Below are 25,073 nucleotides of genomic sequence, written 5' to 3' on the forward strand. Positions count from 1 at the left end.
ATCTCATCTGCCTTATTCAGTGCTTGTATTCGTCCCCCTTTACAGTGATTCTCTAATGAAAGACATCTGTTGTGCAATGCCTGTCATCTACACTTTGATAAATGCACTTGAGAATATATTTTGGTGCTCAAAATTATTTGTATCTTTGTCTCATCTGTGTTCCGGGGTAACTCTACAAATGATATGGGCAGAATGAATACCAAGCATTTCAAGGTCAGGTACTGCACTGATTCTGTTAGATGTGTTTATATCACTTGACTCATGTTCTTCGTGTTGTCAACAGCTCAGTTTTCATACTGAAAGAATACTGGCAGTACTGTACATAATCAAGATGGTCCCTTGTTGTTAGTTTTATTTGTGAAAATAAAAACTGAAAAAGAAACATATGCTGAGAGGAATAGTTTCATTATTTATTAGAGAGTTACATGACATAGGAGATGATAATGCTAGAAGCTTTCAGGCAGTGCTTTCTACATTTCTACAAAGTAGTTCACAGATGTTGACTGGTTTTTTAGATCCAGCAAATGAGGCAGAAAGGTTAAGTGACCTGCACAGAGCCAGCCAGCTGCACTACCACCTGAGCATCTCTACTGGAGTTACTGGTCTTTGTCAAGTCAATGACAAAATGGTCCTTACACTCTTTCTGCTGCTTTTAGAATGAATCTCGAAATCGATGAAAACCTGGCATGATTAAGGAGATATTCTGAACTCTCTGATGTTTGTAAAGTGCTTTTTTTGATTTGCAAATTATTCTCACCATTGCATTCTTAAAGTGTATGGGTGGAAACCAAATGCATCTTTGACATTTCTTTTATGCATTGCTGTCAATCAACTGGCACATTATATTATTTTCATCATTTTAAGAAGAAAGGATTAAATCACTATTTGAAAATTCTTGGGAAGTAATAAAAAAAGCATTCAGAGGTTTATCTATGGTGAAAATAAGTGCAATTATGCTATTTTTATAATTATTTTTTTCCCTCTGATTACAACATTTTTAAAACTCATTGCTCTTTTTAAAGCAGCAAAGACATATGACTACTTCTTTTCCTTCCAAAGGATTTCCTGCTGCAGATTTTCACAGTATTTCGGATACTAATACGACCAGAGATGTTTCCAAAAGACTGGACAGTGATGCGTTTGGTTGCAAACAAGTAAGGCATTTTTAATGTTATTAAAAAGTACGGGTAGCATGCACAGATCATGATAAAAATAGTTATATGATGTATGTAATAAAAATTCAATGTATTTTTAATAATGCTGGCTGCAGTTTTACTTTTTTTAATTTAAGATTTCACCTCTCTGCAGTTCTTTTATGTCATAAATTTATGATATAATCTGTACTTCTTTCTGTTCTGAAATTTAGACAGCAAATATAACTGGAAACTCAGAAACACTTTTACAGAATAAAGCTGCAAAGCACCAACAGCTTTGTTTTCCAAGTAACAAGTGACAAGTCTCTAAGGAATTTCTTTTCAAATCTGTTTCTTGAAATTCTGAGTTGGTAAAGATCTGTTTGCTCTCAAGAAAAAATTATCAACTGTAATATAGTTAAATATGCTTTTGCATGTTTTTTCATTTAGTGTTTGTCAGAAAAGTCACAAAAATCACAAATCAGGAAATGAGGTATGGCACAAGGCAACAGTCACGAAAGGCACTAAGCGCTGCTTAGTGAGGTTTTCAGGTGAAACCTGCCCATCAGCCATTCTTTCTCTGCTCAGGCCTTATTTTTAAAGAAACGGGTTCCCAGCATTTCTAAGAAGTAATTACAACAGGTCTGAAACAACATATTAAATTTTATTTCTCCTCTATTACCACCTACCTTTTTTGCAATCTTAGCTTTAGATCAGATAGCCCTGCTGAACAGTCAGCACAATTTTACAAACATCATTGTCAGCAGAGGAGGGGCATTGTGTTGGGCAGACCTAGGAATCTAGGATGAAGGATTGACTTAAACTTCTATGACACATATTGAAATGCCTGATTAAAATTCAATTTTAGTCTGCATTGTGCCTACTGGCTTCAAGGAGAATTTAAATTTGTGGTGCTGTACATACTCCTAGTAGCAATGTTATTGGTACAATTAAATTTAACAACACTTGGGTTTATGATCTGTATTTGTTATGTGTGTGTATGGATATGCAATCATAATAGCACTTGTTCAAACTTCGTAATGACTTGAAACAACATTTTGTTAATTTTTATTACCTCAGTGCTGCTAATCTTTTCAAGTTTGAATTCCAGAAAAAAAAGTTACTAATTAAAGAATGGATATGATAGTTTATTTCAGTGTATGATATTAAATAAGGTATGACTGATACCAGCCTACATCTGGTAATTATGCTTAAGATATAAACAGTGAAACAAAAGAAAGAAGGAAAAAAATAGGAACTTTTTTAGACAAAGTAAATAATCTAAGAAATGTTTATATATTCCAGTAACAGCTGGCTTGGCAGATGGTTTTGCAACAGCTGACATGTATAGAACTAAGGTTTAGGAACGACCTTGGCACATGTTACATTGCTGGTGATATTCAGATGATACCAAGTTCTGCAAAAGGAGCACTTTTCTTCTCCAGTATTTCAGTAACCATCACACATCTCCCTTTATTAATCCATGTCATGTTGTTTCTGACCATGTAGGAGGTGAGTCTATGCCCAGTTTTGTCAGGCAAAGAAGATAGGCAGAAGCTGACAATAATTGCTGGTGGGGATTGGCCACAAGGAGCTCATCAGACCCACTAACTGATCCTGATAACACAATTGCATAAGCACTTTTGCCCACTATAGCAAGTGGGCTATAAGCACATTTTTACCAGTTCAGCTTTCAATAACTGCTTGGCTAGGGATTTGTTCCTGTGTGGAGGAAGTGCTAGTTTGCTGTGAAATGGGGGGTTGACCAGATGTATTTAAATGTGTGCTGAAGGCTGAAGCCTCATTATTCCTATGTTCCTATTCTGTTTCTTTTTGAGGCAGCAGAAAGGAAAATCTGCTTCTGCTCTCATCATCTTCAGAAAAGTAGTCTTTCCAGAGCTGTTCCTGAATAGGAGCTTCTTCCTATACCTTGTGTACCTCACTGCAGTGGCAGTGACTGCCGTCCTTCAGCTTCCTCAAGGTGTTCAAAAGCACAGAGTAGTAGCTTTGCTAGAATTGTTGCAGCCCAAAATCTTTAAATGCAAAGGAAAGAGCCTTTGCTTCTTCCTGAGCTTCATTTAATCAGCCAGAACACTTCCAGGGATCTGACTCTTCAGAACTGAAGGCAAAACTTCTTGAACCCTCTGCTCCATTCATGTCTAAAAGAAAAAGCTAGAAGGTCTAGCCCATCTTTTTAAGAGCAGAATTAAGTGATCCAATAACAGTCTGGGTCTTTTCAAACTTCTGCTTCCCAGGAATAAACCAAGTGCTGTGTTTCCTGTATCGCAAGGCCGCCTTCTGATCTGTCTGGCCTTTCACTCGTGAGACTGTAGCTCGCCTGAAGGCAGTGTGTGTGTCACCACATCACCCATCACTGCCGCCTCATCAACAGCAGCACTGGTTTTTTCCCTGTCCCTAGAGTGATATAAGAATTCAAACTGTCTTATATTTACAGGAAGAGAGATTTAGGCTGTCTGAGCCTAGGAAAGAAATAAGTTTTAGCAAGGATATAATCAAGGAATAAGCTTTTCCTGGGGAAGAAAATACTTTTTTTTCTCCTCTTACTTATGTATGCAAACTAGAGTTACCTGAAATATTTCTAAGTCTTAAAATGCCATAATTCTTATAATATACAATATTTACACATAAATGGCTCCTAGGGTTTTTTCTGCTTTCTAGTTGCAATGTTTTCAGTAATTATGTAGCGTCTGATACTTGGATGCTGTCTGTGAAATTTAAAAAAACCACCAAAACCAGAAGATACTATGAGCTCAAGGAGTCAAATCTGTAAGTACCCAGAAACTAAGATGTTTCATGATGACACATGTATGAGCTATAGTTCTGAATGTTCTGATGCCCAACATGTGAAAGTATTAATGTGTGAAAGTATTAACTGACTTCTAAAATTTGAGAAATAAGGTAACATTTAAAAAGGCAAACTTAGCACTAAAGCAGAGAAACTGATTTTTTGAATTGTATTTTGTAATGGAAAGAAAACATGCAAAAACATCCTTAGCTTCTAACAGTTGAGTGAAGAGACAGAAATAACTGTTTAAAACTTCATTGCCCTGAGCTAATCATCATGAAGGCAGGAAAGCAAAATAATTACTTATGGTTATTTAATATTTCTAACATGGATGTTACTACTGAGTGACAAATATGGCTTTATGTTTACTGTGGAAAATATTGTTTTAATTTCTTTCATTCTAGAATTTTGTTTTCCTACATCAATTAGGTAGTATCTAGCTTCTATTTGTAACTGCAGAGGAGCACCACATAATATAGGAAGATGTCTGAATCAGCTGCTTAGAGCCAGAGAGAAATACTAAATTTTATAGCAAAATACGCCTGGCTAAGATTGAAGCTTCTGGAGAAGACCTTCACAGTTTCAATTGGAAGTCACTGTGTAATGGTCACTGGCTTCAGTTACCTTAAGGTTAGGAGAAGAATGACTTGTCTAATACTTTATTTGTCTGGTATCTTTTGAAAGCAGTTAACAGACTCAGGTATGTCATGTTATTAACAGTTGAGGAGGGACTTGGAGAGCAAAGGAGCTTCAACTACTTGCTGAGCAAATCTTTGATATTCATAATGCCCATGTATCATTGAACAAAGAACTAATTTTCTGCTGGTCTTGGTACACAAGAAGCTTTAATTTTCAAGATCTCTGTGTAATTAACTATGTATAGCCTTTCAGCATTCTGCTTAATGGTAGAGATGCTAGGTCATCCAACCCTCAATTTGAATATTATAAGCATACAAATAGATGTACAAATAGTATTATTTATGGTAAAATAATTGATCTGTAAAGTAAGGTTTACATAATATGTTGCTTACACTGAAATTTCAAATGTATCTACTGAAAGTTGTGCGTAAGGACTTTAAGCAGAGAATCCTTTTGGTTATAAAATTCAGTAATGGCTGAATTATTATTATTATTCCTATTATTATTATAAAAGTAACTCTAATGGAATACACAGCAAGGGAAGGTATCAAATCAGCATTTGTGTCATCATAATGGCTGCTCTAAAGAATCCCGTTAGCTACCATGGTGTGGGAGTCTGAGACTCCTACAATGAACAAAAATTCTTGCTTTTATGTAATACATAGTGTTGCTAACAAATTTTTGCTTTTATGTAATGCAAAATGTTGCTAGCAACTAAGCCTGGCATTCTGTCCTTCACAAAAAAATTTATACATAGGCATGCATATATAAATAAGCTCATAAACGTATAACAATACATACACATATGCATGATTCAAGGTTAATTTCAATTCTTTATGAAATATGAAAGAATTTTTTTTTCTGTTTGAATACCTCTGTACTTGGGATTATTTCACTCTGAAATAGCAAAGAAAGGAATGAGAAGCTAATGTTATACATTTGTCCCATATCAGCATGGAAAAGGAAAGCTTTCATTTTCTGTCACTGGCTGCCCAGGCAAAAGCCAAGTTGCCAGGCAGTAGACAGTTGTTGAACTTCTGGATTTTTCAAACAGCTTATTGCAGAAAGATTTGCTCTGAAAATTTGATGGAAAAGCCATTCCATCAACAATGGCTTTACCAGACATTGGGTTAGCATCCTGTGTATGAGTCCAGAATAACTTAGCGGCTAAAAGTAGAGGGTTTTCTCCTGTAAAACAGGCATTCTGAAAAATATATGGCAGGTGGTAAGAGGAAGAAAAGCAAGTCTTGTCACTAACTCAGTCGTTTATAGTTTGATACTCAGATGGATTTCAAATGAATGTTGTTGTTGTTTGACAATCACTGGCTGGGAATCAACTTGGAATGTGAGTACTGTACTGAATCAGGCAGCTGTCCTCTGGCTGCTGCCTCTGCTTTGAGCATTTTTGCTTTTTTTTGTATATGAGCATCCTCAGCCTTAACTTGTTTTCTGTTCTACCTGATTTTAGCTTGTTGTAGATTCAGAATAACAGATGTTGGATCAAAAACAATGTCTTCAACCTTGTTGTTGTATCTGGTGTTTTGAGGTTTTTTTTTATCTACAACGTATCCTCTCATGTTAGAGACCCACATTTTATCAACTAATCCATATCATGTCTTTGGCTTACCAAATAAATGAAACCTGAGCTAAGTTCCCTGTAGAAAGAAATACTTGCATTGCAATTATTCTGTTATCTCGGGAAAATTCTTCAAAAATATTTTAAAAGTTGCATTTGTCTACTCTATTCACTTCATAAGAATTGAAGCAGATCTTTCTGTTCAGTTTCACCTGCCATGGAAGGAATGTAGCGAGAAAGGAATTGCCTCAGACATAAATTGAATTATGTCATGTAAACTTGGCAGTATGGTTATGGATTTTGTGGAATTTTCTCTTGAGTACAGTTTTCAGGAATTTATTACTTTGGACTTAGGTGGAAATTTCATATAGCAAAAATTCTGATAAACTGACTTTTTCTACTAGAATGTTTTCCTGAAATATACAAACTATTTCCATTCTGCGAAGCATATGGACCTTGAATTAAATCATGCATACCAACAAAAATGACAGGGCTCTGTTCTTATCCATGCCTTGATTATTAACTTTGCTGATACTGGATTTTATTAACGTTTCACTTTGTCTTTCATGCTGCAACAGCAAGTGCTGTACACAGGCTGTAACCCTCCACTTGTGAAAAAGTGGGGCTAACTTACTGATGAGTGCTAAGCTGGAACACTACTTGGACAGAGAAGTTACAGTGTAATCCTTGATAAAATAAGATGTATGAAAATACACTTGAGCAATGGAATAGGAATAAATGAAACTTAAGCCTCAAGCACTGTTCTAAAAACAGTCTCAGAACTGGCTATTATTGTTCAGGTACATCAAACAAGAAGGTAGAGTTTGGCAGGGATAGTAATTTTAAAAGCAGAAGGATGGAAGCAAACGTTTGAACTACTAATATGTTAAATTATAGATAGCGAGTTTTTATTTATAAATGTGAAAACTTTCCAAAGTGGTAGAAGAAATATATAGTTTATACCCTAGTTGGGTTGGCTAACATTTAATTCTCCAGTGTTGTAAAAATGAAAAATATTGTAATCTTGACGTATATATACTGCTGTTATTATTCTTAACAATCTTTTTATCTTGAATGCGTTGCAAAAAATAATGGAAAAAATGAAGTCCAAAATATAGAAAGGGAAACATATTTTAGTGTTCTAACAACATGTTGGTCAAGAACTATATTCAAAGAAGAACTAAATGTATTAATAATAGACAGATAGTAATTAAATGAAATGTGTAGATACAACCTTTTTTCTGAGAAGATCTTTAAACAGTTGACTGTTGTAAAATATATAACAGCAAAAAGATCATTCTGTGTTTATCTTTTTTTCTCTCTGTAAGTGTTCACTTCTGACTATTTTCAAAAATAATTTAATGCTTTACATGGATTTCTAGTTTGACTAAATATGTTGGCAGACAAGAGTGCTGGAAAGGTTAGTTTAAGGTTTGAGCCACTGAAATTAGGTGTATTTAAATTATCTCAAAGAATGTTCTATTTCTGTATGTTACCAAAGTTGGTTGCTACAATAAACAAAGCCATCACTGACTTTTGGTGACACCACTGTGAGAGGATCTTGGTCATATATATTTATTTAAGATAAATTAATATAATTAATGCAAGTGTAAATGCAGGGTAATGTATGGCTTTTTACAACATACATCATAGAGATCTTTTGAGGCAGATCCTTCTCTCAGAGCTCACTTAGTTTTACATTTATCTGTTGCCATTAAAAAGATTTTTTGTCCATAGGGGTGTCAATGTTGAATATTGGCATTTACTAGATATTTTATATTTATCATCTATATGCACATATTTTCAATACCAAGAAAGTTGAAAACAAATGGTACAACTGTGTGTATTAATACTATTAAGATAAGATGTATAATAAATCTGAAATCATAATTATTTTCAGAACAAAGTTTATGATTGGTCTTGATCAATTATGTTCTATATAGAATGTCTATTTTCAGTGCATGTTCTTTCAGCACTCTTTGTTATCCTAATGGGCATGTTTTCTGTCAATAGATGTTGTTAGGTATTTATGTGGTGTGTTGAAAATGTATTATTTAATGCCACCAGACACGCTACGTCTATTTCTTCACTGGAAAATTGTCCTGCCTTGAGTATTAAATATGAATTTTCACTTAATGAAAACTCCTGTCTTTTTCATTCTTTTCTTCCCAGTGTGATCATTACTACAGTCTTGTACCTTTCAGATGCCCTTCGTAAAAACTTCTTAAATGAAAACTTTGATTACAAGGTATGGGTAAAAAATAGATGCAGTAGCTCCTACATAATTCTGTGGCTTGGTGGTTATTAAACTTAGCTCCAGCATCTAAGTAGCTAGAATATGTACAAAATCAGCAATTTCAAGTTCTCAGAAGCATTTTTTTCTTAAATACAGGGCTATCTTAAAAATCAATGCTGTGAGGTTTTTTTTTTAAATTTCATCTTATTTTTATATTATTATTTGAGCCTCTTTATTAGACTACTTATTTAGGATTTTTGTGTAGCAATTTTTTCAATCATAAAAACTAATGAAATTATTTAGCTTGGTTTTTCAGTTATTGCAGAAAGAAAAAGTATTTCATTTTTTAAATCAATGCAGATTTATATAAAATGCAGATTTATATTTTTGTGATTTCTCTCAGACCAGTTAGCACACTGCATAATTTAAATTAGAAAATTATGACACTTCATGGGTAATGTAGTTAAAGATGTTAGTGCATACCTCATATAGTGAGATACTGCATTTATAATAAATTGTGAATATATATTATGCTTTTAGGATTCAGATGAGAAGATCTAGGAATGTGTCTGAAAAGACACATTTCCATGGAAACAAACCTGAATGAATATTCTGCCCAACCAAGAGATGTTAGTCCAACTGCTGCATCATGAAAAGTGCAGAATGTCCTTCCTAGAGAAGACCCTGAGCTCCTGTTAACTTCCAGCAGGGTTGTGGATGCTTCGCTGAAAATCCAGACTTAGATAAATTGTCAGGAATGCAGATTTATCTACTTAACTGAACATAAGGAAATATATTCTTTATGAATTTATGCAAGTTCAAAGGCTAAAACTAAAAAGAATTTCCTGTAGACAATGCCTCTATGTCCCTTAGACTTCTTAGCAATGTTATTGCTGTCCTGCTGAACTGCAGGCTCTGGAATAGGGCTGCCTCTACACTTCCAGTCATGGAGCATCTATAATTGGGTTATAGTAATTAGCATTTCTCTTTAATTTTATCTCTAAGTCTTCTAAGTAGCATATTCAACATCTAATTCATAAAGCATGACCACAAAACATCTGTATGTTTGCAATATCTTAACAAAACCTGACTTTAGTTTTGTCCAGTGAAGGCTGCAGCAACTGAGACTTGCAAATAGTATTATAAAGTCTGATGGACAGAGCATGTCAGTCCTGTTATGTGATAGCTTTTGAGGTGTCAGAATTTTTTGGGTTTTGGACTTAAAGGCATAACTTTTGTAGTTTCTGTTTAAATATACCCATAAGAAACTTTCCAAAAGTAAGGCTTTTTGATTTGGAGGGATGAAAAAACCCAATCTGTAGCTTTGAAACTTTTACATTTTGAGATGTAGGATATGTAAATAGATGCAATTCTGCTGAACATTTTGGGGTTGGTGAAAAGTATATTTTGAGTCAAAGAAATTTAGTCTAAAGTAGGTTGAGTAATTCATCAGTTAAGACTGAAACAAGGGCTGTGATTTGAAATTTTGCATCTTGAGCAATCATAAATTGTACTGAGAAAATGCAATAACCACATGCCATATTCTTATTGTAGATATGGGATTCCTACTTTTTTCTTGCTGTCATTTTTATAAACCAATTATGTCTGCAACTGGAGATGTTCACACCTTCCAAGAAGAAAAAGGTTTTAGAAAAGTAAGTATTGCTATCAGCTTGTAGAAAACTGTAATAGATTTAAAATTTCTCAAAATGGAAGCCATTGGAAGTTGCAAAAGGACGCACCAAAAGAAAAATGTAACAGTATGTCCACTGACTAGAGCAAGAATTTGTTCTGGCCCTTTGTACAGGTATTCAGTTCCAATAACTTCATATGAGTGCCTAAACTGGTTCAGACTCTGGGAGCAAAAGAGCCATTCATTGCCAGTGAGTGCTTAAGTCAACTCAAACTTCTTCGGGTGTTTCTGCCCGGCACTGCACTATTGTCTATATGAATTAATTGTATTTCTTTAAGCTAGAGCAAAATTATTTGCTCTCAGAGAGTGAACTGGAGCATGTTATGGCAAAAAATAGGTTTTGCTTCACATCTGTGTCACTGATGTGTAGAATTTTGACAATATTTAAAAAAAAAATCTGGGTTTAGGGAATCCAGTTTTAGCTGGGTACAATCAAAAGAGCAAAACTCTTGGGAGAAACAGCACTTTCAAAGTTGTTTGTTTTTTTTTTTTTGTAGACTACAAATGAGACATTTCATTTAATAATGTCACAGAATGGCATATGAACTTGATTTTCTTAAATTATCTTTTGTTTTCTTGTCTTATTTTTTAATATACTGCAGATATGGTGACATGCGGGTAACAATGGGATGTGAAATCTTCAGTATGTGGCAAAATTTAGGTAAGTGATTAAACGCATCATCAATAACTCATAAAATGAAAGCCAATTATTAGTTCTTTGCCTATTACATATACTTCTCAGTGATAGATGAGTTGTTGATAATTACGTACAAGATATGAAGTCCTGAATCAAGTTTTGGAAAAAGTTTGTCATCTATAATTCCCTTCTTTATAGCTAAGCTCAGCTTTCTGTGCCTTGATACTGTAGCTGACCCATCCTCTTTTCTTCACTGACAACAGAGAAAATACCATCAGAGAAAATAAAGTACTACTCCTTTTGGGCAGAATTATTATGCCTTGAAATATACTTAGGTTCTTATTTTTAGTCCTGTTGTCAAATTGTTTAAGGACAAGACATGTCTTAATTCTGGAAGTCTCCTGAGATCCTGGATTTGCATTAAATCTTCTCTGAAGTCTTAGTTGCACTAAAATATAAAGACATAAACCAGTCAGTGACTAATGTGTGAATGAGACTTTGGACAACATAGAAAAATTACATGCTGGAATATAAACTTAGGAACACATTTATAAGTTTGATCAATAATTTGCAAAGTGTTTGAAATTATGAGCATCAGAGAAATGCAGTTGAATGTTGTTTGGGAAAAAAAATAAGGAGTAGAAGATTTGGACATTACGTTTGTCATCTTTATATTTCAGTTATTCAATATTCACTTCATCAGAGGGCTTACTACAGATACAGCAACCATCATCAGTCATTTCTGAGATACTGTAATTTCGGTTCTATCAATCTTTTCCTCAGCAAGATATGTAGTTGCAAAAAACTGGTTTTTCAACTCAACTTGTACTGGAGAGACATGTTCAAAATAAGAAATATTTTCTTATTAATATCTTGTTAACATCTGAAAAGTAGCATATTTTACTTATTTGCAATGTTTAGTATTGCTGACTCATTACATGGATACATGATGAGTATTTCAGAACTGGTATATCAAGGATATACTCCCAGGTCTCATCTCCTTTCTGCATGTACACCTTGGCATACATCACCTCCCCACTCATGCTATTCTCTGCTCAACAGAACTTTAGGATGCAGGCAAATTATGCCTTTCAGTAAGAGTGAATTTTGTAGGACACAATATGGAGCTCATCTGGTAATATGTCCAAGTGCTAGGATATTTATTTCAATTGGTGTTATGCTGGCCAGCATTTTACAGTTCTTGTAGCAGTAAGAGTCATTGTCCTCTAAGCCTTGATCCTTGTACAGTCACGTTGCTTTAATAGGGATAAGCATTCTAGGATGTTTCCAGCAAAGGGAGTTCTTGTTTTCCTTTGCACAAACTCAGACACTGAACACAGCAGCAAGCAGGGGTGAATAGCCACTGGAATACCCAGAGGTAGGCTGGATGTAAATAAGTTCCTAGCTTGGAAAATCAAAGCATCCTGATTAATAATCCCTTCATTTTGAGGTTATCAGAAGTCTTACTTGTGGAAAACTAAACTGAATGGTCAGTGTTTACTGTGCCATTTTTGCCATTTCTAGCTTTTCTGACAAGAACTCAATTTTCTTTTAAGTGGAATGTGGTGAGATAATATAGATATTTTAGAACTGATTTTAAAGCAAGTTATTTTGAGAACAGCTGTGTCATATTTTCATTTTCCTGCAATTGAAACACATATTTCCATTTCTATACTTGCAAAACTAAAGAGAGGTAAAAATCAAAGTACTTACCTATTTTTGATGAGCACAGAATATCAGACAGTTAACCATTTTGTAAACACCAGGATGTAGAGGTTAGAAACCAAATTATTCCTGTGAAATATAAATGGATTGCAGAGAGAGTGCTTTGTCTGTCTTTGTTATCTTGCTCGAGGATTAACTTCAGAAACAGCTAACCCACTGTCACTTCTGAACTCAGTAGTGCATAATAAAATCTGATACATTATGTTGGCCTTATATTCTTCATTTGTATATAGCTTTCATTTTTGGGGCTTAAGAAATAACCGATGCTGTGATGTGTGATTTAAAGAAAAAAAACTATAGGCATTTAAAATGTTCTTTTTTCATTCTTCAGAAAGCATTTGGATTGCTTGATAACTCACAGGACACCAAATTCACATTCAAGTTTGTGTTCATTTTCGCTTTAGGGGAACACAAGCTTCACTTTATTCCAGCATTGATTGGCCCTTTCCTGGAAGTGACCTTGATCCCTCAGCCAGACCTGAGGAATGTAATGATTCCTATTTTCCATGACATGATGGATTGGGAGCAAAGACGAAGTGGCAACTTTAAACAGGTACTTTGTGTGAAGCTGTTTATAAAACAGGACTGAATATAAAGCATTTCATAGAATCCTAGTGGACTTGAACCTGGAGTTCCATTGGTGGTTCAGGGTGGAGAAGATACCCACAACTTTGCCTGTTGGAGGGGCATTACAAGGGCTTTCCCTTTTTTCCTCTTTGCAGGGCTAGTAAGATTCTCCTGTTAATACTATCATGTTAGTTATGTGAGATGAGGAAAAAAATCCATGGCCTGCTGAAATGAAGAACAAAACTTGAGCTGTTTTCTACAAGGCTGTTGTGGTGGATTTTCACCTCTGCTTTACAGTGGTACAGACTGCTGGTTAGATAGGATTCAACCAGCTTCCCTTCTGGTTACTATGGAAAAAGATCAGATGGTCTTTAGTAAAGATCCAAGTACTCTTGTTGCTCAAACACATCCTTAAGGGGCTAGGAAAGAATGAAAGAACGACCAAGAATGCCATCTGCTCCCTCAGCTCCCACTCAGTTCTTTCAGACTGCCTCAAACCATTCTCAGTGCCCTCCTTCCTGCTGCTTCAAAACGAAGGAAAGTAGAAGTATTTTAATTACTCCCAGGCAATCATAATGCTTAGGGTGGGACCTGCATCTAAAACACAAACTAAACTATTAAAAACAAGAGTAGTGCAGTTGATGTAAGTAGGTAGCTTTTCACTATCAATATCTAAGCTTATTGCTAAAAATTACCTCAGAAGTGTTAACAAGGAGTGAGAAGGAAGAAAATCCATTTGTTCTGTTACTCTGTCTTTTCAGCTTGGTTTTAAGTATAAATTGTAATAGATTCATTCTGTAATAAAATAATCACAACAGCTTGGTTTCTTCCTGAGATTTGTGGTTGTTAATATATTACTGATAAAAAGGGGGTTTGAAATATAAATACACAGTGTAGCATCAGCTCTATATTTTTTTATAAACAATGCACTTAAAAACATGCATTGTAGGAATCATTAGCCACCAGATTTTCTTAACAACCAAGCTTTTTTGATAGCTAATATGCAAGTCCAGGAAATTTGCTTCCTAATGAAATACACTGGCAGGTAAGAGTGTTGGGAGAGTCTGAACTCCCAAGTATTCTGAACAGTGCAAACACTTATGTATATTAAATTATAATGAATGGGGTGCAGGTAGAAGAAGATTATATTTTTATTTCAGTCTAAGAAAATAACTTATGCTTACAGCCTGGCAATGAGAATTTGGGCAATTTATTTGGGCTCTGTGCTTTTCCTGACTCCATAAATAGATAGCTGCCTTAGCAGCAGCAAATGCTACTCAGCCTGTAGTTTTAAAGTCACGTTGCTCAATTTAAATTAGCTCCCTCCCTCAAAAAAAAAAAAAAAAAAAAAACACCACCAGAAAAAAAAAAAAAAAAAGCCCTACAAACCTCGGGAATTATAACAGCCTCTAAGAGATGAGGTGACTTATCACATGTTTGACCAATAATTCTAAAATATGCATTTAGCAAAGTCTCTTACATAAAACCAGACTTCCCCTCCATTTTCTCTATCTCATTAAAGGAAAAAGAAGCTGTTTATACCACACTTATATGTTGCAGGTGGAAGCAAAGCTGATTGACAAACTGGACAGCCTAATGTCAGAAGGTAAAGGTGATGAAACATACCGAGAGCTCTTCAACAGTATGTGAGTAGTATGTTTATTTTATAATTCCTTGAGTTCAGTTTGTTGCATCAGATGCAAATGTTTTTGTAGAGAAGTAATGTTTAAACCAGTTGTGATGCTAATTTTTTTCTTTTTCTTTTTTTTGTTTCCTTAAAATCTGAAGAATAAAATGTTTCATGGTATTATATAGCATCTGTAAAGTCTGGCAGTACTTCTTGCATACAGCTATAATTGGGAAAGGAAAAATCTGTTATATCACAGAACATTCTCTTTCTCTACCTACTAATTTTAAAATCAGAAAAGCAAGAAATGCTTCATAATTGCATAGGGTGCAGGTAGAGCTCACATGGAGCATTTTGAAAAGAAGTCATGACAATTCAACAAAGCATTTAATAAGTGATTTTCTATTGCTACAAACTTGTACTCCTCTGAGTAATGTCACTTGTTGATTTCTTGTTTGATGTAAACAATCGTGTTTATTCAGATAAGATTATTTCTTTCAAATTTTTTTGGTAAATTACTGGCTAAGCTTTTAGTGCTTTTTAATAAATGGCATGTCACTTAAATCTAATAGGAAAAGTTAATGATAATGCTGAAGTCCCTAAAGTTATGCATAAATTATTCCACTTACTGAAATAAACTATTGTCACAGAGTACAGGTGCAAAATAACTCACTGGACTCTGTTTCTGAGAGTCCAGTGGAACTGAGCTCTGAGGTTGTTCCTCAGAGCTCAATTCCACCAAAGTAAAAGATTTCACTTATTTCTGACATGTTTATTTTAGTAGGAGATGTATTGTTCTTCAGGATTCCAGGCTGCTGTGTTTTCTTCAGTTCTTCTAAATGCATTTTTTTTGTCTTGTTTATATAGTTTCTTAATCATTCTTTCTTCTTTAAGTATTATTTTAGCTTGTTTTTGGTTAAAACCAAGAGTCAGGTCTTGGTGTCTGAAAATAGCAAACACTTATTAATCTATAATTGTATTGAGTTTAAAAAATAGAGTTTTAAAATATTTATCATGTATAGAAGCAAAGGTGAAAATTAGGCAGAATAGTATGGAATTGGATGAATAATAGTGAACAGCAGTACAGTATGCTAAAGCAGAACTTTCCTGTAATTATTCATGACATTTTCATTATCTGAATAAAGATAATAAAAGGTAAGATGTTTTCAATATTTTTGTAATACAGTATTATAACCATAAAATTAAGTCATTTAAGGAAAAGCTCTAATTATAAAATGAAGCCTATGTAAAATACATCAGCATGTCTATCACTGAAATAACTTATATTTCTATAAGAAACCTACTGGTATCAAATACAGTTCCTAATTTTTTATGGTTTTGAGTTAGATTTCAACTGGGGAATGTAAAACATGATGCAGTGAAAACTGCTGAGAGCCTTTTATCAATCTAAATGCTGAAAACATAGTCATGGTAATTTAAATTGCAAAATGTCTCACAGCATCAGTATACTCATGGTTTCTGTCATGGTATAACAGAAGTTAAATCTAAACTCTGGGAAATTTCAGAGTAATTGCTCAAGTTCACTCCCAGCTAATATAAAAGGTAGCATTTATGATGAGTTTTTTTTACCTTGATTATATGTATGCATTACCACCTCTCAGGAGGAGAGCCTGTAGAAGATACTAATCTGAAATGGAGGATGACATATTGTTCTAGGGTATATGAAAAAAAAAATGATGAAAATCAGATGGACAATTTTGGGAGTTGACTGCAAGAGGCAGGGTTGGTTAGCCTGAGATTTTGGGGTTTCTTTATTTCTTCCATGAGTAATTTAAACTAAGCAATATTAGGATATCTTTACACAGTGCAAGAAAACAAACTTATTAAGGCTGAAGTGGCAGAGATGTAGCAGGTACCCAAAAACTGAAATAGTAATGCAATTTTGCAGCAAGAAGTGGTTTCTTAGTCTTTAATGAAAGAAAATGCTCCAGTATTATCTGATCTTTCTGAAGATTAGGCATGGTTACTCTTGATAGGTATCACTGGGAACCAAGGGGATGCACACACCTACTTTGAATACAGACTGGGAACTGAAGCGGGTGGGAGACTTTCAGGTTTTGTCATGCTGTTTATTTTGTCTGAATTGGAAAATGAATTTAAATCTCTTAACTCCCACTTCAACATTTTGTTGATTGTTTTTTTCCCAGAGACAATCACTGCATCTTTCCTTTGAACATCTATTTTCAAGGACAAGTTATCAGCATCTCTGGAGATAGCTAAGATATTATGTGCTTAGAATTTGTTGCCTACAATGAAATTATCTATATCAATTAAAAAGACAGAGAAAGTAGGGGGAAGGTGACTGCTGTTTGTTTTGAATCAATGTCTTTCTAGGGACTTGAATGTGACCATTCACTGATTAGCTCCTGATGTCTTTTGAAGAAGCTGCAAAGCATGAAGTAGTGAACATTTTGTTATCTTGAGAAACTAGATGGTGCAATTGCTATCCATTGTAATTATGGGATGAAAGCTGTTCTGGTCTACATTTACACTGTAATACTGCAATTGAATTCCTGAATTAATTGGCACAGGAGAAAGATTTATTTTACTCTGTTGAACAGTTGGTGGTTAAAATAAAATCCTCAGAAGCCAAGGTATATACTCAAGTAGGTCTTTCTTTTGCATTAGATAGATGCTGCCATTTTATTACTTCTGTAGCTGTATTTCAATTTGGCCTAAGACAAGGCATTTCAGATTTGGAAGTTAGGTGGCCACACTGAAGCACAAAACCTGGACTAATGAGTTCTACTGGGGGCCTGACAATGAGGCTTCTCTTTGAAGACATTGTAGCTGACACTCAGCTGGGCAGGCATTTATAACTGAGTTCTGCCAGTTTCTGGGTGATTTCTTCAATTGTGAATCTATTACATAAAATGTGATGGCTGCTACCTTTCCTCTTCAGTCATCTTAATTTCTTCTCCAAATGCATGACTGAATTCAGCACTGCCCAATCCATTAGACTCTGTCTGGAGTGAGTCTTTTGAGAGCCTTTATGACTCATTCAGAGAACCTCTGTCTGTAGTGAGGTCTTTGAACTCCAAAAGCGGCATCCAGATGTTTTAGAGCACCTCTAGGATTAGCTGCCTGTGAGATAAAAGTCTGAATAATGCTGTGGTTTAGACATATAAAATCCACTTGCTACATGGTTGAGCTAGCCTGAACATTGTTCTAAGCCTGCTGTTTGTCTCTGGAGAACTCTGGTCCTCTGGATCACTATTCTCTTACTCCTGGGACGCCCAAGATTAAAAGTAATTAAATACATCCCCTTTTCCCCCCACCAAACAAAACAAAGCAAACCATAATTGTTCAGGTGAGCTCAGGTTTTAGGCTATATTAGCATGGATAGACAGAAACCTTTTTATAGTTGCCTTTTGTTGTATAACCCCCTTAGTGCTTTGTACAAATAGTCAAGCATTTTGGCTATGCTTTGGGATCTGTAAGAACAGGGATTCAATTCTACCTAGATTTAGCCATAATATATTTGCATTGCTTTTTCATTCTGAGTGTTCTGTTCATTGATCTGGAAATGTGGTGGGGGGGAGAGGGAGGCATGCATCAGAAGGCAAGTCTGAATTTTTTTCAACCAACCACATTGATGTCAGTTTGTATAAGTGCTTTGAATGTATCAACTCAACTCGTTGTTAGAAATTGTGTGTTTATAATGAACATGCCAATGCAATTTTAAAGAAAATGTGTAAGTCAAATACAGATAAGAACAATCTGTTTTGAAACAGAAGTCATACTTCTATTGTTTTTCTAGAGTAGCTATCAGTAATTATTTTGTTGAATCTAGGTTGAAATGTTCCTTTTTAACGTAGGGTTAAAACAAAGTAGAAAGGAAAGATCCCTGAAGTAATTAAGGTTCAATAATGCAACAGGCTCTACTCTTATTTCTTACTAAACACAAAAAGTTCTATTAGAAGAAACATAAGGGATTCAAAAATTAATTAAGGTATTCTGTATGGAAAACAGAGGTGCCAGCTTAGTGCTTCAGCATTTTCTGGTTAAGGATAGCCTTATCATCTGCCTGCTAGCAATGAAAGATAGTCAGCCTCTGATTGTGAGGGAAAGACATCTGACTGCCTCCTTAACAGAAGTGAGTTTAAGATTCATATTAGGGTGCAGGATGAAGATCAATATTTGCTTTTCAGTTCCAGCAGAGCACAGCTTCATTTAGGTCAAATTTGCTCGGAAAATTGCATCTGTGACATCCCCGAGCCTGTAAGGAACAGAGCTGGAGCGTACAGCTAGTGCAGTTTGCATGTAGGAGTTCCTGAGCGCTTTTACAGGTTTGAGATTTGGATGTAGGAGGTTTTAGGGACTGAGCATGCTCACAGTAGATTAAGGTCAGTGGAGCTGATAGACAGAAGGTTCAGAGATGCTCTAAAAGCTCAAAGGATATAGATGTGGAAATTTTCAGAGCTTTCTAAATAAACCATAACACTACATTTTAGGGAGACTGCTGAAATATCTCCATGGAACATGTCATCCACCTGAGCTTCTGTACCAAAGTATAAAAGTGACACAGCTCTGTAGATTTCTGTAAATATTTCCTTGCTCACTCTTATAGAGAAAATGTGGAAATTCATGCCTAAGTGACAAATATTTCATAAACTTAAACAACGAAAACCAGAAGCCTGTAGCAGAATTATATAAAGAATAATAATAATAAAGGAAATTATATTGTACAGTTTTACTGACAGCTTCACTTACATTAACATTTTGAAATCTTTCAACTTCAATGCATAATATGCATTTACATTGGCACAACAGTTTTAAGTAAAATAATCTTATGACACTTTAGGCTAATGGAATTTTACATGTGCATGATAATATGTTCTCAGAAAGAAATATTATGTGAAGAGGGGGAATCAGCTTATTAAAACCTGTCCTCTATTCTTAAATTTCATACTTTATGAAATATTAGAGAGGAAAAAAACAAAAATATTTTTAAAAAGTTGAGACGGTATATTGAGCTGATGAATATTCTTTTCTAGGAACACCTTTAAATTCCTCCTTTTCTGACATATCAGCATGAAGTGAATTTATAAATTTTATGGAAGAGTTGTGTTAATCTTTGGGATATTAATATGTTCTGAAAATTAGGTATTTGACATTTTTTTAACCTGATGCAGCTAATATAGAAATATTTGTTTTGTCAATGCTTCCTGGACTAGAATTCCACTTTTTGGTCCTTATCCTAGGTAAGACATTGTTTGCAAATTGCACTTCTTGGGAGGGTGTTTATAAAAGAAAATCTAACTATCAAAGATGTTGCTAAGGTATTAAGGTACTGGTAAAAGCAGAGAGGTTGTCATAGTAACAGTTAAAAATAAACAGTGACATTTTTCTGGCTTTTTTTTTTTTTTCAGTCTGCTGAAGAAAATTGAGCGGGAAACATGGAGGGAAAGTGGCGTTTCATTAATTGCCACTGTGACTCGCCTCATGGAGAGGCTCCTGGACTACAGGTGAGTGGTCATCACTATTTAGAGTAGGGTTGTCATCTTTGAAATATTAGGAAAAAAGTATGGTTATCCTGCTGAAATGGTGACCACACATGGATACACGGATACAGCGGCTGTAAGGGCTCAGGATCTCTGACAGCAGCTGCTTAGTCAAAGGAAAAGGCAACTGGCAGGATGAAAACAACCAAGTAGACTCCCCATGGTAAAACATCCAGTGATGTGTTTGAGTTTGCTGTCAAGAAATGTAGTAACTTTTGGTAGTAGGTTGGTGACTCAAGTCTGTCTGAAGACACAGAGCTCAGAGCTAATCACCTGACAGTTGTTTTACACAATATGTAAAATTCTTATTACTGTGTCAATCATACTCAGTTGTAGTGTCAGCTGGGACAGTAAGTGTGTATACAAAGACATGATCTCTGGATGAACACCTCACATCTGACTGTACCATGTGATCAAAGGAGAGAGAAATGAGAGGCACGTACTCTCTTTCAGGAGTGCGAGACTAAAAGCAATTTTCCCAGGCACTTGTGAGCCTGTGTAGAGGCTTCACATTTCAGCTTAGTCCTTCTTATTGCCACAAACTCTAGCACTGTCCAGAGCTTAATTGTGAGCTTTTCTCCCTGATTCTATAGGGACACGTGGTGAGACCTAGTACTGCACTTGCTGTCATCACCGATAGTTTGAAAAGAAAAGTATTTCATCAGCAAAGAGACTGAACTCTTCATTTCTAGAAGCATGGCACTGCTATTTCTCCTCAGGGATCAGCTGCTTTACAACCTCTAGGACTCATAGTCTTTCAAAACAGTGGTGTGATGTTAGTTATGAGAGTATTTGAGGCAATTGTTTAGTTCATGTATCCAAGAATGTTTTAAAGTGATATTAAATTTCTTTTAGTGATTATGTTATGATGTCTGCTTGTTATTCTCTTATTTCAGCATGGTTATCTGGCTACTTTTTTTCCCTGTGTGGTAAAAAAAGTTCACATATTAATGACAGAGCCAGAAGGAAAACAATTACTTTCTTGAAAATTGAGGTATTCAATGTATTACAAAAGGAGGCATGAAATATCTAAGCTACTTGGGTCTGATGTTCACCTAAAAGCAATCCTTTCAGTCAGCTTGCCAAGTGAAATATGTCTGTGTTCTGAGGTGTGCTTCAGTGTAAGTGGATAAACAGCATTCCTTTTGACTGTCATTACTTTCTACTTTAGGGACTGCATGAAAATGGGAGAAGTGGATGGCAAAAAGATTGGCTGCACTGTTAGCCTTTTGGTTTGTATAATACTTTCTCTTTCCTTTTTTGATTTCAGCTGAGCAAATGCACATTTGAATAGGACATACTTTGCTTCTTGTTGCAATTAGAGTGGAATTTGACAGAATAACACTACACTTAGGATCACTGATTACTTTTTCCAGGCTGAGATTGATATGGTAGGGAGTTAGTCTTCCTTGGCATTTCATAGCTTGGTTCTGAAAGATCTCCAAAACTGCATTATTCAGTTTTAAGTCTCTTCCGACTGGATAAACTTCACCAAGTTACTTTCTAAATTTATTTATTAAATGCCTTTCCTCCTCTCCCAAATCCAACAAAACCTACATGATTTCTCTTGTTTCTTTTCTTCCAATAACTGATGCAAGTTGGTTCTTATAACATATAATATGGAATATCTTGTGAATACTGCAAGCTGACTATTCTCTCCCCAGTAGAAGAGACAGAAATGCTGTTCAAGACCTCCTGTTGTCATGCTAGCATTATTACCACAAATCAACAGTGCTAAACTATAGTGTGAAAAAGATGTCATTTTTGTTTACAAGATTTTGATTCTAGACCAGTTTCCACTGACAAGTTTGTTGACTTCTGTTAACCTTGGAAAATGTCCATTTTCATGGTGAATCTTTTGAAAAGCTATATTTTTAGCCAGAGAGGAAAGAAACAAAATAAGCTGACTTGTAATTCTGCATTTTTGACGTCAGTGAAACAATTTGGTATCACTTCTAAGTAGCAGTTATACATAAGAGAACAAAGGATTTCTTCAGTAGGAAAATAGTGCTCTAAATAGGGATGATATTTACTATGAAGCCATAAAGCAGCTGGCTTGCTGTCAAAATATCTGGCATTATCTGAGTTCTGTAAAGCACCTGGATTATTTTCATCCCTATGGAGTTTTTAATCTATTATTAGCAAAGCATCCAAGATTTGTAAAAAAAAAAAAAAAAATTTAAAATCCCAAAACAGCATATTACTTTTTAATGGGATTTTCAATGACTCATGCAGGCTAAGGTGGATTTCATATCCTAATAATTTTCAAATAAATTTTTAATAGTCTTGCACAACAGAGAGACAATGAATGCTAAATTTTCTCAAATCAGTTTAAAAAATATTTTCTCTATGAAGTTTTTATTTTTTATGTTTTCATAGTATTCCTCCCACCTTTTTCCTTGATAATAACTCAATTTAGAAAACAGTGGCACAGAATATGAATACCGTACATTAGGAGAAAAACTGATTAGAGTTCAAAATAGCGATTTAATAATATAAGAGAAATTGTTAATTGCTAATGAGAATCAGTGCTTAGACTTTTCTAGCCTATACATTTTTATTAACCAAAGCAGATTATCCTGAATATGGAAGATGTCTAGCAGGAGGAGTTAAGCTGCATGTCCATTGTGAACGTGGCAGTACTTGTGAACAGGGCTATAGGCCTGTGCTTCTCTTCCTGTAACTTTTTCATATTTTGATTTGGTGCTTGCAAATAGATAAAGAATGTTTTGAAGAACTATGGTATTGCAGTCCATATTTTATCCATGTAACAACAAATAATAGTTATATGTTCAGAGATCAAATCTATGTATGTATTTCTAGATTGTTATGAAATCTTTTATTTGTAACCATTATAATAAATTTTTAACTACTGTGTTTTATTACAAAATTAAATTTTATTTCAGAATTTTTACAAGACTGAACTGAACAAGGAAGAGATGTATATTCGCTATATTCATAAGCTCTATGACCTACATCTGAAAGCACAAAACTTCACAGGTAACTGAATACAAACTAGAAAAAGATATTTAGGACTGTTCTTGCGGTGTTTTGCAACCCTGTAAGCTGTATCCTCAGTGCAGAACATACCAACCCAGGCAGCAGCTGAGTTTCCTTGCCTAGTTGATGTCACAAAATACTCTTTTTTCAGCCCCATGGCACTATTATTTGCTGAGCCATGGTGAATATAAATGTCTTCTATTGATACCCATTAGCAATGAATGTGTGATACAGTTATTTTTCACCCAAAAGGAATAAAGTTTGGAGGAAGTTTTTATGAGTTCATTTAGTGGTATCTGAGCCTCTACATTTTTTTAATGCTCTTGGCTATCTGTTTGGTGAAGTGTCTCCGTACAGCTGTGTTTCAGAACCTTATTTTTGAGTCAAAAAAAGGAATAAAAGAAAAAAAATCTGTATCACTTACTCATTATGAGATAGAGACCCTAAAACCTGTGACAAGTATTAAAATTTCATGATGTCTTTCTAAATCTTCACATACCACATTTGCAGTCCACAATATGTCCAAGATTTCTCTAATTTTGTGCTAAGGATGGTTGTTATCTTTTACATGAAGAAGTAAGAAGATATTGTTCATGACTGTTGTTTATACAGCTAAACACACACTTCAGTGGGGGAGCTACATGCCATCAGTAAGTGCTGGAGAAGATGAAATCAATATCCTTTTAAATCACACTGTCTTTGCCAGAATATTTTACTGACCTTATAATACCTCCATCTTTTCCCCAGTGTTTGCAATTGCTTATGTTCAAAATGTCTAGATTTTCATTCTTTTTAAAAGCAGATTAGTTGGCCAGGGGGTCTCTAGTAAACAGCTTAGCTGGTGTCACAGCAGCTTTCCTTATGCTTTTCTGCTACCCATGAAAAAGATTGTTCACTTGGAATTTCCACACTCTCTTTGGAGTTCATGAATTTAAATGTGGACTAGATAGCAGGATATGTTAAAGAGAGATTTTAGTTTCCTCATGTGACCTGGCAGTAATGAGTCACAAGAGACTTTTGATTATCAAGAAGTCTCTGACACAGCTGGCTTTTGTATCAAGCTGTTATTTTGCATAGTAGATCTTAGTAACTCTTTGAGCAGTGTTGAGTTCCTTTTATGCACTGGGTACTATTATGTGTCCAGTTTATTTTCAACTGTGATATGAACCTAATTTTTTAAATTGTTTTGCCATCCATTCTGATTTTAAACAGTATTTTGCTCAAAATTTATTTCCAGGACTTTGTTGTATTTCCTATGTGTATATTATCAATCTGTGGGATTTTTGTGTTCTTTACTGTGGTAGATTTCACGGCTTCCTTTTTTTTATTATTATTAATTTTAATTTTTTGCTCTAAGAGCCTTATTGAAACTTGTCTCACACCCATAATTAGAAAACAGACTTGTGTAGTTCGTTGCTTTGCCTTATCAGAGGCAATACAGACTTTTGTAAATCAGCTGATCTAGAGAATTTGGAATTAGGAAAATAAGTTTGATACTTCAGCAGCATTCCTACATGTTGCAGCATTAGTTTTCTAATGGCCTAATTTCATCCTAGGGATGAAATGTTTTTTCTCTCATATCCAGAGTATGATTTACTGGAATGTTTCTAAAAATGCTCTGTTAAAAAAAAAAAAAAAAAAAAAAAAAGTCATCTTTATACAAAACATTACTTCAAATCTTTCTTTACACAGCACTCAGTTACAGCTATAAATATACCTCTCTTGAGGCCAAATTACATAAATGCACTCCTTGGGTCCCTTCAGTCACCTGAGAAATGTCATGAGACTTTTTACTTATCCACCTTAGAAATATCTAGTTTTTTGAATATTTCCTGTATAAATTGAATTTTCCATGTCATGAGTCAACCCTATTTATCTCCTTAGTGCTCTGATGCAAGTCAGTAGTTAC

General features: G+C 34.8%; 1 protein-coding gene across 5 annotated transcripts in view; it reads left to right on the forward strand.

Moving 5' to 3' along the window:
• The window catches only part of DOCK4 (dedicator of cytokinesis 4), a 221,673-nt gene that overhangs the window by 167,120 nt on the left and 29,480 nt on the right, over positions 1-25,073 (forward strand). For 3 of the 5 annotated variants that reach the window (XM_041713768.2, XM_041713766.2, XM_041713770.2), the window contains 10 exons: positions 1,060-1,154; positions 8,327-8,402; positions 9,945-10,045; positions 10,686-10,744; positions 12,850-12,998; positions 14,573-14,658; positions 19,838-19,864; positions 20,033-20,128; positions 21,336-21,396; positions 23,071-23,164. In XM_041713768.2, the coding sequence (XP_041569702.2) occupies positions 1,060-1,154; positions 8,327-8,402; positions 9,945-10,045; positions 10,686-10,744; positions 12,850-12,998; positions 14,573-14,658; positions 19,838-19,864; positions 20,033-20,128; positions 21,336-21,396; positions 23,071-23,164 (844 nt within the window). The remainder of the gene's footprint in view (positions 1-1,059; positions 1,155-8,326; positions 8,403-9,944; positions 10,046-10,685; positions 10,745-12,849; positions 12,999-14,572; positions 14,659-19,837; positions 19,865-20,032; positions 20,129-21,335; positions 21,397-23,070; positions 23,165-25,073) is intronic. The other 2 variants (XM_041713769.2, XM_041713767.2) reach the window with 1 other exon arrangement.

Source organism: Taeniopygia guttata, chromosome 1A (assembly GCF_048771995.1).
Source record: "Taeniopygia guttata chromosome 1A, bTaeGut7.mat, whole genome shotgun sequence".
Taxonomy (NCBI): domain Eukaryota; kingdom Metazoa; phylum Chordata; class Aves; order Passeriformes; family Estrildidae; genus Taeniopygia; species Taeniopygia guttata.